The 14,183-nt window shown below is 41.6% G+C and overlaps 1 protein-coding gene across 6 annotated transcripts in view; it reads right to left on the bottom strand.

Annotated features, from left to right (window-relative positions):
- Positions 1–14,183, bottom strand: part of NFIA (nuclear factor I A) — a 586,444-nt gene that overhangs the window by 111,590 nt on the left and 460,671 nt on the right. For all 6 annotated transcript variants that reach the window (XM_034653513.1, XM_034653519.1, XM_034653517.1 and 3 more), the window contains exon 5: positions 5,944–6,061. In XM_034653513.1, the coding sequence (XP_034509404.1) occupies positions 5,944–6,061 (118 nt within the window). The remainder of the gene's footprint in view (positions 1–5,943; positions 6,062–14,183) is intronic.

Raw genomic sequence — 14,183 nt, 5'->3', positions numbered from 1 at the left:
GCCATCCAAACCACCTCTCTTGGAGAGTGCATCTCTGGTTGAGAGAAAGCCAGAGGAGGAAGCAATTGGGCAATTGGGCAACTCGGCGGAGTTCTAGGACTCTTTTTAGGCTCTTGCTCAGTTGAGTGAGTCACTGGATGTGGAACAAAGTCTTGGGTCTGTGTCGTTCCAAGTGTCTGGGTTTGATTTTATTGTCCCTCAAGTTGCTGCTGCTGCCACATCCTGTTCCTTTCTCCTTTGAGGAACTGGTGGCTGGCTGCTGCTCCCGTCTCCACCTGGAAGCGCCTGGAGGAAGACGGCATTTCGTGTCTCCTCGGGCAGCGGCGGGGACCTCGCCATCAGCAGTGTCCCTACACATCACGCAACCCCTCTGGCACCCCAGAAAGGATAAAGACCAGATTTCATAGCCCTTCAAAAAGAGCTTGGATTGCTTTTCTTTCTTTTTTTTATTTTTCCCCTATGTTTTCTCATCTTCCACTTGGATCTGTTCATTCAAAAAGTATTTGCTGCGCAGCTGCCATAGTCCAGACTCTGATGGAGGTGCTAGAGATAAATACAATGATCCAAAGAGATTAAAAAAAAAATAGGGGAAAGGAGTACATTTCCCTCTGAGAACCAGGGACATGGAAAAAAGAATGGCCCCATCCTCTTTATGCCCTTCCTCTTTTGATGCCTACACAGAGGTCACCCAAATGAAGTTCTGGATTTTTTTATTTTTGGAGAGGTATGGTTGAGAAATTTCCAGAATGCATCTCGTTTCCTCTAGTTGAAGGACTGAATGTTTCTCCCCAGTTGAGGCTTCAGGAGCGAAAAGACAGTGAAATGCCATGTTGCTAACATGTTCTAATTGTCTTAATTGATTATGTCACTAACATACTACCAGAATGAATAGATTTCATACCTAGTGGGAGTGCCCGCTGGGAAATCTCTTCCTCGTGTGTCAGGGTACAGATTTTTTTAATATGTTTTCATTTATCAAACACACGCAGTGTCCCTTCTATGTACTAGGTGCCGTGCTAAATGCTGAGAAATCGAGATGCATCAGACATGGCCCCTGTCTCCATGGCGTTCACGGTCTAGCGGATAGAGATGCAGAGGCAAATAAAATTGTGCAAAAGGGAAATATAGGTATTATGATGAAAGCGCATATAGGATACACTAGATTTCTTGATGAAAGAAGAAAACAATGTATGCCTGGGAGGTTGGGAAGAGCTTCCCAAAGGAGACAGTTCCTGAGCTGTCTGTATGACTGAGTGTCAAGGAGACGGGCATAAGGAAGGAAAGGGCATGGATAGGCTGGTATTCAGCTGATGTACCACTCAGGCAGCCATTTTTATTTCCAAATATTGAAATAGCTCTTTGTCAACTGGCGAAGTGTCACTGTCTCAAGCCCCATAATTTTCCCCGCCCTTGCCACCCCTGCTTTGCCCCAGGACACCCTCATGATCCAAAAACTAAAGGGTTACCATCGGGTGCGTCTGGGGCATTTCAGGACTCAGCCTGAGCACTGTGCCAGATCAGCATTGGTTCTAATTGGTACGCTCGTGTCACACAGTTATTGGATATTCTGAACATCATTCCCGGGAGGGTGGTGTGTATCAGGCAGAAGCAACATCATGAGGAAGGTGTGACACATGCAGAGAATTGCCAGGTGTGTGGTCTGGCTGAAATTGAAGTGAAAGAAGGGGGTGGAGGTGACTGAAGATGATACAAAATCCAGATTTTATCCTATCAGCCATAGAGACTCCCTGAAAAAGTCTCAACAGGGAGTGACATCAGAGTCGGTTTCAGAAAGTCCACTCTAGTAGCTGTGCAGATGATGGCTTTGGAAAAGCAAAGGAAAAAGAAAGAGATGGAACCTACAGGCAGCAAGACAGTGAAGAGGTGATGGCTGCAATCCAAATAAGAAAATGCTGAGGACCCAACGTAAGGCAAGAAATTCTAATTATTAAAGTTGGTATTCCAGTATGCTTTGCCTTCAAGTTCTGTTCTCATTAAAGCCAGACCATAGCAAAGCAACATATCTGTAGCATGCTAGCTTAGTACCCAAAGGAAAACCTTTAATAGCTTATTTTATGTTCTTTGCTTGGCTTTCCTTGAAGTTCAATGAAAAATAGCCACTTGAAGAACTTTTCTATAATTTATGTGAAACTACATCGAATAGATACTTTTTTTACAGAAGGATGTACACAAAAAAATCCTTCTAATACATAAAACCAGAAAAAATATGGTTTTTTTGCATGAATTTCTGTTCTTTCCTTTTATCAGAAATTGCAGCTTCTATAACCTCGTGCTTCCCCTTCTTGCCTTGGCAACCAGGAATCTCAGGATTAAATGTAAGGTACAACTCTTGAGTCAGGTTCCTGATATAACAATCACTCCTATTTTTCCATATGGTTTCTGGCTTCTCTATCTATATTTAATAGGACCTGATGTATTTAAAACTTGAAATCATTTTGGAAGTTGGTAGAATACATGTTAAAAACAAAATAAACATTTCCCTTATGTTTCCTGGCAAATAAAAGGCAAGACCTTTATGTTCTGATGGGACTGTGAGATCTGTACGGAAAGGAACTTCTTCTTTTTTTTTTTTTTTTAATCTCTAGTGCCTACCAAAGTGTTTGGCTAATAGCAGATGCTCAAAAACCGCTGAATTGGGCTATTGACTTAGAAACAGCCATGTAAGTACTTGTGACAGGTATTTGCCCAAGTGTCATGATTCAGTGAGATCCAACCCAAAAGGCCAACTCCACTACCCGTTATTCTTCCGTTATTAATATTTTTCTGAGTTTCTAAAATTTTTGATTTCCTTGCTGTCCTCTGATAAAACGCAAATACCCCACGCAGTTGCTAATCCTAAAGGTGAGAGTCTGTAATTATTAGCTCCCACCTCAGTTTGAAAGCAAGGGCTTTTCTGAGGTTGATACAGGATAAATGTCTGGAGGGTGGAGGAACAGTGTGGAGGAGAAAAAAAGATCCAGGAGTGAAGCAAGTTAGACGTGCCAGGATGGACATGTGAAGGCTTCCAAGACAAAGTTTACTGACCTCACAAACTTGACAGTTGGTTTATCTTGATGAAGTGCTTTTGGATAAAAAAGTATATTTTATCCCAATTTTTACACAACCCCTTCTGTGATTTTGGAGATGTTTACCACGACAGGGTATTAATGCCTATCCATCTTTTTTTTTTAATTTAAAAATGAGTCAGTCATTGATTTTGGTTTCTTGCTCTTGACTTTCTAACACACTGATTCGATTCTCCCAGAAACACTGGAGGAAAATAGGAAAGTCCCAGTAAGATCTCTACCCAAGAGAGAAGATAAACACTCTTTTGAGGAGTGACGCACCATCTCCCCCTGCGTGTGGAATTTGTTGTGTTCCTAGCAGTTCTACCTAGAAGCTAAGGTAAAACTATTACCTTCATTCCAAATATTTGTTTAATTCTGACTATCGGCAAAGCGTAAAAGCCTTACCTTATACCCACAAATCTGCAAAATCACTCTTACCTGAATGTTCATAGTACCCTGCACTGAAAATTTCCATTTACTTGTCAGTCTCTACCATGAGATTGTAAAGCTCCTATTACTTGACTTTATATCCACAATGCCTAGGACAATGTCCTTGTTAAGAAATGTTGTTGCCAAATTGGAGGAGTTACCCTGTCCTATATGGGATTTACAGTCAGATGGGGAGGCAGGACATGTACAACTCTCAAAGATAATAATAGTAATTCAAGGTAGCAAACACTAAGTACCCAGGAAAAATAGGGATAATTGATATTCCTTTTTGGGGGCTTCATGTTCTTTCGTTCTTTACTGAAAGAGTAAGCCCCATTCCTAAGAGGATCCAATGTGAAAATATCCTGTTTTTAAAGTTCCAGCACATCTGAATTTGAATGTAGACTCTCCCATTTACTAAGTCTGTGACCTTGGTCAAGTTACTTAAATTCTCCGGGCTCTGGGGTTGATCTGCTGTTAAATGGCAACACTGTCTATATTGTAAAAGTATTATGAAGATTAAATCATATCAGGTTTGTAAAGCATCTAATACAGTGTCTGCTACAGAGCAGGTGACCGATTAATATTGGCACGGCATGAACAAATATTGATTAGTTGATGAACTTTTCTATATGTAAATCTGGGGTATCCTTCTGGGCACATTTTCTAACCTGTACACAGATAATTCTGCTGAGTCTATATATTTAGAGAATAATTTTTTTAAAAAAAATCATTCTAGGGGAGCCTAATGAGAGTAAAACAAACATATTACCAAGTTATTAACTACTGCTGCTGTTTATAATTAGCTCCTTATCAGGGTTAGTTATTTGCAGAATATGAGAATGACAGTAGCCTTTTAAATGACATTAAAACCAGGTTTCTTCTCAGAGAATCACAACAAAAGGCAACAAAACAGCTGGAGCAGTCAAAATGACGGGGGGGGGGCGTGGGAAGGGAGGGGGACACGGACTATTTGGGACGTCCATGGTACATGCGCAGCACACATATGAAAAACAAACAGCCCATCAACTTTTAAATTAATCACTGCCCACAAGTATTTGCAAAGCTTTTTCATGTTGACTGAGTGCAGTTACACACAATGTCCGCTCCATCAGCAAACATTCAAAATTCTCAAAATGTATTAACACCCGAATGTGTTCACAATCTCATTCTTTCATTATAAATGTACTTTTGATTTCAGCCTTTTTTTTTTTCTGAGGATCTGATACTACAGGGAACCAAGGGGAACCCTTAAACAACATGGACGATGAGCGTAGGATCTGGTGGTTATACTTAGGGAATAACTGGTTCTTTAACTGTCTTTAAGGTATTCATCATGACGAAGCTGATTCTTTTTTTTCTTTCTTCCTTTTTTTTTTTTTTTAAAGTAATGCTGGTTAAAATATATAAAGTCAAGGTAAGAAGGAGTCTCCATCAAGGAAAATTTCTATAATCTGGCCATTGTTTTAAATCATAAAATTCCAGGGCTTGCTTGAAAGAAGAATATACCTTTGTGAAACGTTTTTCTGCAAAGTACACAAACATTAAAGATCGTTCTGCACCATTCTTTTCTTTGTTGTCACAGTCCAGTGCTAAAGCCAATTTGTAAAAGAATACTGTGGGTTTAATGCCTAATCCCTTTCCTTCTGGTACCGGTTATCGAGAGACAACAGGATCTTGTAAAATGCTTCATTTTGATTTGGGCTTTGTGACCTCAAGGGGACCCAGAACCCCGGAATCCTTATCTGGTTGTGCTCTTCCAGCTTTACTTTTTAAAGGTCTCCTGGGGCAACAGAGTTTATGAGCCAGCCCCACCCTGCCGCAGGACTGCTTTCACTTTTGTGACCACACACCTAGATATCAAATGAGTTTCATGTCGCAGGGCAACTCCGATAGCCTGGATTTTGAGATCTGTGGGGGGAAATGCACTGGGACTGCGCTGTAAGGTCTGCTGCAGGCACCGGGACGGGAACTGGTATCGCCAGTGTCAACGTTTTGCCAAATAAGGCAAAACACATGCCCTTCTCCCTAGTCAAGTGTTGTCCTTAACGTCCTGAGAACATGCTGTGTTTATCATCCATCCTTTCTCTATGCTTTGCTCACGTCTTCACCCCACCCAGACACTACTCCTTTTCCTTCCCATCTTGCCAACTGTAAACCAACATTTACAGCTGAACGCAAGTCAGTCTTTTTGGATAAAGCCTTCCTTAACTATTTTTGGCCTATGCCATACAATTTAGCTCACTGTTTTCTACTGTCCGATACATATATATATGTAATTTCTGCAACATATGCATTTGCTTTCTCTTCCCAATAAGACTGAAAGTCTGTTGGGGCTGAACACACTTCTCTAGGATCTTCTACCAGTAAATGCACATTGCAAGCGCCTCTAGTCTCAGAGTCAAAATCGAGGTGTGGAACTATGGAGAGCCTCCAATCAAATTACCTGGTAGAGGATGTGCTGGGTAAAGACCTCCTCATTGCTCCCGGACTCATGCTGTAGTATGAAGAACTTTCCAAATCTGAGAGAGAAAAATTTGGGCCAGTTCCTGCAGCTATTGGTGCTAGAAAAAAAAAATAGTTATGTTCTGTGAATAAAAGATCAATGAGAGCATATATCAGTGTCGCATGTAACACATTTTATTTTTGAATTTATACAGTAAGCTTATCCAAAATAATCAGTAATGAACACTGACCTCCAAAGAATGTTGACAACAAAAACTGTCGATGCCAGAAAGACTTTGTTTTATAATGTACCTTTTATCTTTTCTCTTTTTGTAATGGCAAATTGTCACCAAGGTTGCACCATTCCTGGAGGCTTTTTTTTTATAATATTTTTTATTATATTATGTTAGTACATCCCTGGTTTTTGATGTTAAGTTCAATGAATCATTAGTTGTGTATAACACCCAGTGCACCATGTGATACGTGCCCTCCTTGCTTTTAACAAAAAGACCTCCGCATTTTGCTCTGAAACTTTTCTTGAATGACCACCCAGAACATCCTCTGGGCTTTCCTAACTTTGTCTGATCCTGATCGCTTTCACTCATTGGTATTTTGGAATTAGATCTGAACTGCAAATTCATCTTTCCGGGCCACCCATCCCCAGTTTCCTGCAATGAGAAATGTGTGATCTCTCCTTACTCTGAACCGCCTCGGCATACATACACCTTCACTTTATTTGTGAGGCAGGGTCCTCAAACCACGGTTCCTGAGCCACAGTTCTTCTAAATAAAGTTTTACTGGAACACAGCCACGCCCACTTATTTACAGACGGTCTCCGCTTCCACACTGTGACGGCAGAGACTCGCAGCCACACAGACTCCGTATGGCTCATGAAGAAGATACTTACATAGAGGAATTTTCCGATGTCTGACTTCAGAGACTGTTAAAGATAATTTTGATTGTGTGTGATTTAACTCTGTGTAGAGTTAGTGGTGCAACTGTATGAGCGGAAATAACCTCTTCTTTTGAAAGATTATGCAAAAGCAGGAGCAATAGAGTCACATATTATTGTATTAAGGCACTGGTTTCAGAGTTAAGCCCATGTGAGTGGATATATAATTAATTAAATAGAGACTAATATCCATAAGAAGAAAGGATACTTAGGAATATCACGAACCAGAGACTTTTCAGTCTTTCAACAAATGATCACTGCTATTGCCAAGACCTGTGCTGGGTGAGGAAGACCCTTAGCATGGTCCCTACACTGAAACAGCTCTGGAGGGAAGGTTGGCAGGTTATTTTCAAGGCAGTGTGATAAGCCCTTTGCTAGAGTTATTCTTAAATTGATATGGCCACATAGAAGTGGGTATCTAACCCAGCTGGGGAATGAGAGGTTCCAGGAGTAAAAGGACCTCAGAAAATGTGATGCCAGGAGTAAAAGGACCTCAGAAAATGTGATGCCTGGGAAGTTGGAATCACCCAACTGAGAGGGATGGAGCCATGCTACATAGGGGGGATGGCATTTATAAAGGTGAAAGAATATAAAATGAATACTGGATTTCTGATAACTTGGTGTGATGGAGTATACAGTACATGGGGAAAAGAGGGGGAGGGTTAAAGTCACGTTACGAAGGGTCTTTAGGAAGATGAATTTCTTTAAGGAACATGACTTTGAATCTAGCAAATTCCCAAGTTTACAAGCTATTAAAGTGCTTATCACACTGTACTAATTGGGGGCCATGGTGGTTATATTGCCAGCATCTACTATAATCCCTGACACCAGGAGGCAGTCAGTAAGCATTGGTCAAATGGAACTGATTGCTAGTCAAAGGAGAACCAGCAAAGCATGAGAATGTTATCACCAAACTTGCCTTTATAATGTAGAAACGTCATCCTGTCATGAAGGTTGGCGTGGGGGACATGGGGTGGCCATTGAAGAATATAATCAGTAAAACCATAGAGGCCAGTGAAGTCATTTAAAAAAGGTAAGGTGGGGATGGGTCTAAACTCAAGGGATTAAAAGGAGGAGCCTAGTGTTTAAGTGATTTAGGAGATAGAATCAGGAAAATGTGTTGACTTCTCGAGTGCAGTAATAATGGAAGAGGGAGAGTACAGGATGATTCCCGGGATTTCTACTTGAGCAACTGGGTGAATTGTGGTACCATCATAAGACTCTGGAATCAAGCAAAGGTGGGAAGGGATACGTAATATCCAAAATAGTTGTTCGATTACTAGCAATGGCTAAACCTTAATCATAACTGTCATTATATAGAAACAGTCACTGCTAAGAAATGGAAAGCTCTGAAATTCACACACACTTTCTGAAGTTCAAACCTGTCTCTTAATTACAGGCTGTAATGGACGAGGGCCTTTAGTTCAGAATCAAATGGTTGAGCTTGACGAGAAGTGTGAACAGAGTTCCAATGCATGATTTTGCTAGTCATTCCCTAATTTACTTTTTTCTGCTAAATTTATTTGCATAGTTTCCCCTTTTATTTCATAATATTTTATGAATGAAATAGGCTAGGGGGGCGGGGAGGAGATGACTCCAATACGTCACCCCTCAACCTTCTCAGCAGCCTGACATAGAACAGGTCCATATTAATGTTTGTGCCTTCATGGAGCTTAAAGAATCACACCTCTCACTAACTAAAGAAGAGGGATGAGGCTGACTGGTGTTGAGGGTCTGGATTTAGATTTCCCTTCTAAGTTCTGGGATGGGGTTCAGGCCTCGGCCGAATGGCATAGCTGCTTCATTCCTGAGCACCGATGGAAGTGTGCAAGCTTCACTCCCACCCTCGGAAGGAAAGATAAAGCCAGACGTGAGTGAACGGCATGGCTGGACTGAGAGGAGAAGCCTGGGGCCCTCTGCCCAGCTGCACTCACGCCTCACATTCTATTGACCACATACCATGGAAAATGTCTTCTGTCTTGATTGTCTTATTAAAATGTCAAATGAGCCAGAATAGGCGAAGAAAGGAAAATACAGTATAAATACAGCATGCACACCTCTCAGAGAGATTAAAAAAATAACCAACCCACAGAAATGTTCCTTCACTTGCCCGTGTATTTACTTCCTGTGAAGCCCTCAGCACACCGGGTTTGTAACCTAGCAAAACGCTTCTCGGGTAGGCTGGCAGCATTGTGATACTTTCTCAAAGTGTCTATTGCAGTTACAGTGCGTAACGTCAGGGCTTGGCAAACCGTTTATGCGCGTCTTCAATTTTATAACATCATTGCATTTCTGAAATGAGGATGGGTTTCACAAGCTGGGTTAAATAATCCTAATAAAGCCCTGACCCAAACTCCGCATTCTTCAAAAAAGTCCTGTCAGGAGACATTCCCCAGTACTGTCTGTGTGTAAACATCGTATGAAGGTCAGCCGATTGGAATGGAATGGGAGTCGCTGATACTGTGACAGTTAAAGAGAAAGCCTCATGCCTGTGGGGAGGGGTCGCTGCCGAGTGTCCCCACAATGGGCCGGCTATTCTCAGGACCTCTTGTCTGGAGAACAGGAAGAGCCTTAGAGAGGTATCTAAGAAAGCTGGGCTTTCAGGAGGTTTTCCTGAGTACCGATGGAGCATTTTATTTTTTTATACCTAACTTCATCCCCAAAACAACCTCTTTAGGGAAGTACCTCTTCTAAATTAGAAAAACTAACCAGCCCCAAAATGAGGTTAATGGGCTAGCCATGGACCACAGAAAGGCAAGAAAGAGGGAGGGCCAAGATTGAAAGTCAAGGTGTCTCACCCCAAAACCTGTTGCTTTTCTTATCTTACTACCCTGCCTCTTGTATACAATATTTGCCTTAAACTTCAGATGGTAAAAAGATACACAGTGTCTCTGTCTCACGTTTACTACAGAGTGGAAGGATAAAATAATACTTGGATATCAATTCAATGCTGAATGTGTTCAATCTCAGGAGAAATGCAAAGGATGTGTTAGAAAAGTTCAAAGGAATGAGAAATCATATTGGCTGGTGGGATCAGAAAAACATCTGATTCCAGGAGGAGTTGGGCACTGAAGCTAAGGCTTCAAGGTTGGGAGGATTTAAAGAGGTAGAGAAGAATAAGAGGGTTTCTAGGCAAATGACAGAGTATGTGCATAAGTTTGGAGGCAGAAAGTAAAGTTAGTGATCTGTGGGATCCATGACAGTTTCTGAGTAGGGAAGTGATCACTGTTGAATCTGAGCAACATTAAATGACAACAGCCTACAGAATGTACCAAAAGGGACTAAGGTGGGGAAATCAGCTGGTAGGTTGATGCAGGAGTCCTCACAAGAGGGAAGGGACGCCTTAACCATGCTGTCAGGGAAGAAGACAGAATTTTTACAGTGGATATCTGTCACCTTGGTAAATGAGTACAAAAGATCTGTGTCCCGTTGTGCACTATGAAAGGGCATACACAAGGAAACAGGTCATACTATCCTAACAAATATAAAATATCGATAAGATGTATATAAGCCAAGGAGCTTCTTAGCTAATAATGGTAGTAAGTCCTTTTTGCAAATGAGGAAACTAAACGTTGTCAAGGGTTAAATGACTTGAACAAAGTCTGCCCAGGATGTCATGCTGGGCTTCTGAAGCCAAAGACTAACAGCCTGCCGATGCGTTACAGAGATGATGTAGCCACTGCCAATCAAAGGTGGGGATGTTAAGGAAGGACTGGACCAACCACAACACTTCCTGTCTCTTCCATATATTGTGAAACCTCATTTTGTTCCACTTGTACTTGACCCTAGGCTCTATTGTTCTTAAATGATCTCACCCATGACATTTTCTCCCCCCACTAGATTGAAAACATTTTGAGGACTGTAAAGATAGACATCTCAGGGTATAGAAGAAATGCTGGTGTGGGCCTGGGTGTGACCATCTAGGGTTTCAGCCTTGCCAATAACTCCCTGTGTAGCTGACATCATTTCAACTCTTTGGACCTCAAAATTCCCATAATAGTTGTGAAAAAAACGCAAACTTACCACCCCTGCCAGGACCATTACCACCACAATAACAAGGATCAATGTTTATTAAGCATCATTTATGGGCCAGATGCTGGCCTGAGCCCTCTAAACACATCTTTTCATTTAATCCTCACCACACTACTAGGAAGGAATTGAGGCACCAAGAGGCAAAGTAAAGGCCCTAGGCCACGAAGTCAGAGGATCATACCAGATGACCTTTAATCCTCCAGATCCGTCAGCCTTTTGTGTGTTCCTAAACAGCTCTGCAGAGTTTTGTATGACGATCAATACAACACAATAGCTGATGATCAATAAATATGCTCTGAATTAAGGAGAATCAGTAATCACCCTCTCTGTTTGCCCTCCGCCCTCTCCCAACTTTATGCAATGCAAAATGAAACTGAGAAATCTACAAGCATTCATGAGTAGTGAGGACTGGTGCCTCACCTTTGTTAAGCAGTCCTGCAGTGAGTCACACCTGAAGTTCTTGTGGGTTTTGTTCCACGGAGGAGTTTTTCTCAAAGGATGGGGCATTGTCTCATTGGACGTGATTTCTAAGCTATCTGTCCCCCCCGCTCCCTTCTTTCCTGTCATGAGTAGAATGCAGTCTTTGTGTCATTTCTTAATAGATGGTTTGCTATTAAGGCATCATTATAGTAATGCGGGCTATTGGAAGAAAGGGGTTACTTTAGTAGCCAACCCTCTTAATGACCTGCTCTTCTGTACACATTAGTAGTTGGATAAGGTTGTGGTTATTGAATTTCTGCCATCCACCAGAGACAATCTGCTCGGGCTTGTGTGGTTGGAAAGAGAGGGTGATGGAAAAAAAAAAAAATTCTGTCCAAAATTTCAAGCTACTCAGCCTGGGAGATGACAGTGCACTGAGTTTACAACTTGTTCAACAGCAATCAGCGGGGAGCATTAACTGAATGACTAGTGTGGCCAGCCTACCAGTAATGGCACAGATTCTCTGAGATGCTACATCCGGTGGAATTCAACAAATATTCACGGAGCACTTTTCGTGTGCCAGGTGCTGCTCCAGATGCTTGAGGTCCATCAGCGGACAAGATGTAAAACGCCCCCTGCCCTCGGGGGTCTTCCGTTTTAGAGATTAACAATCATAGCTGTCCCTTCCTCAAATTTCCACGGCAACTAAGAAATATGGCTGCATGGCCAATAGGTGACCCTCAAAAAAGATGACTGGGATTTACTACTTTATTTTCAATTTATAAAATAACTATGAAAAAATAAGAGAAGTATATTTCTCTCCAGATTATGTAATCTAATGCACTCACTGAGACTTTGGGAACTTGTACTTTCAGGCTTAGTGGAAAAAAAAAATCCAACAACAAGCACACAGTTCTAGGGGCCCAGCACAATTTAGTGTTGTTTTGCATTCTGGTGGCAAGGATCTCATAAGAAAGTCCATGTCACTGGCACAAAAGGAGTGAACATGGGAAAATACTTGGTCTTCTTTCTATCAAAGGCACAGTTGTAAAACGCACAATGCTATGAAAACTCAAGCAAATCTGGAATCATCGTTAAAGGGAATTAACTTGGAAAGTAATTTATGGCAAGAAAATTCAACTCCTTTGTTATCTTCCTTTTACCGTAATATGCTTCCTGAACACTGCCTATGAGAGAGGGCTTTTAGGAAGAAAAAAAAATAAGTATAGTAAAATTAACTCATTTTATCAATTTGTGCTGTTGGCCAGAGTTTCCTGACTGTGGCTATGAGGGGCTGTAAAACTGATGAATTTGCATGGAAAAAGAAACCAGTGTAAGTAATTTGTGTAAGAGGTAACACGGACATACACTGCTATAATTCAGACACCCTGCAGATAGCAGCCCTGCTGCAGTGTGAGCAGTTATGGGTTAGAAAAATGACCACACTGCAGTCAGTCTGACTTGAATGGAAATCAATCATAAAGGTACTTTCTCTGCAGCTTCTACGCCACAGTCTTCAGCAACTCCTTTGCCAAGCAGATTTCTGGTCTGTAAACCGCGTGCTGATCTCCGTTTTCTACCTTCCTTTCTAAAAGGTCTGACCCAGTGCAGGCTAGGAGTATGGTTTTCCAAAATGGAACATAAAAGAAAGGCGCTGGACCAAGACAAGGATTTCCCTCTATGTGGAAATGAACTTCCCTGCTATTATGAGATTTAAGCAATGCTTTTTATGAAATGTAGTATTAGGTGCCAAAGCCCAGCACAATGTTTTAACCCCATCAGCAGCATCTGCTAATGCAGACAGAGCACCATTTTCACACATTCACATTTGTGGACACGAGTTAAGAAATATGTGGGTTTGTGGTGCCAGAAGGGGTAGGAGGAGGTGAATACAGAAATCGTTACTTCTGAAAAAATGTTTTCTTTTTATTAAAATAAGAACAGTCCACGGATACCCTCTTCCTCCCCCCTCTGAATCTTGAAGATGGTTTACCTTTGATAATAACTGTGAATGCAGTTTGTGAAGTAAGTGCATTTGGGCATTTCAATGCCACGAAGAGAGCTCAGTCTTGGATCTCAAGAAGCTTAGATATCTACTCTATAAAGGAAGAAACCGTTTCTACTTAGCTCTGTATTCTCAGCACACAGCGTGACATGCTTTGTATATTACACGTGCAACAAATGTTTACTGAATTGAACTAAAATTATATGAGCTTGTTAATGAAAAACAGCTAAGAACTAATATTTATTGATCATTTATTATGTGTCAGGCTGATGTGCTATTTGTTTTACCTGAATTATCTCATTTCATCCTTGCAATATCCCCACAGAACATTTGTGTTTCTTCTCATTTACAAATGGGAAACTGAGCTGCAAGGTTAAGTGCCATGCTCAAGATCACAGTTAGGTTAAGTGACAGTGCAAGGATTTGAACCCGAGTATCTCCAGACACCAGCCCAAAGAAACAGAGGTGAAACTCACATTTCCAGTCTCCCTGTCTTTCCTTCATCATCAATTACTACAGGGACGGATTCAACAAGATTTATAGAGAAAAATAGCTGTCACCTATCCATGACGTGGGAAAACTTCTGTCATCTTCCTTCTCCCTTCCTTGTATTTTCAGGTCTTTAGAGTTGGAATGTCAGCCAGCGCTTCCCTGGATGGAGGGCCTGATCCTTGGTCGAGCAGAGCCATCCGCGGGGGGGTGGGGGGTGGGGTTGGCAATGCTGACCATCTCCTGCATTAGTGGCTTCTGCCTTGGGGACTGAAATTGATTTTCTGCATTTTAGAGTATCATCTCATCTTAGCTTTTGGTTGAGGTCAAATATGGTACCCGT

This window comes from Ailuropoda melanoleuca, chromosome 2 (assembly GCF_002007445.2).
Source record: "Ailuropoda melanoleuca isolate Jingjing chromosome 2, ASM200744v2, whole genome shotgun sequence".
Lineage (NCBI taxonomy): Eukaryota > Metazoa > Chordata > Mammalia > Carnivora > Ursidae > Ailuropoda > Ailuropoda melanoleuca.
The sequence above is the reverse complement of the archived record's forward strand: the minus strand, read 5'-3'. Positions and strand labels throughout refer to the sequence as shown.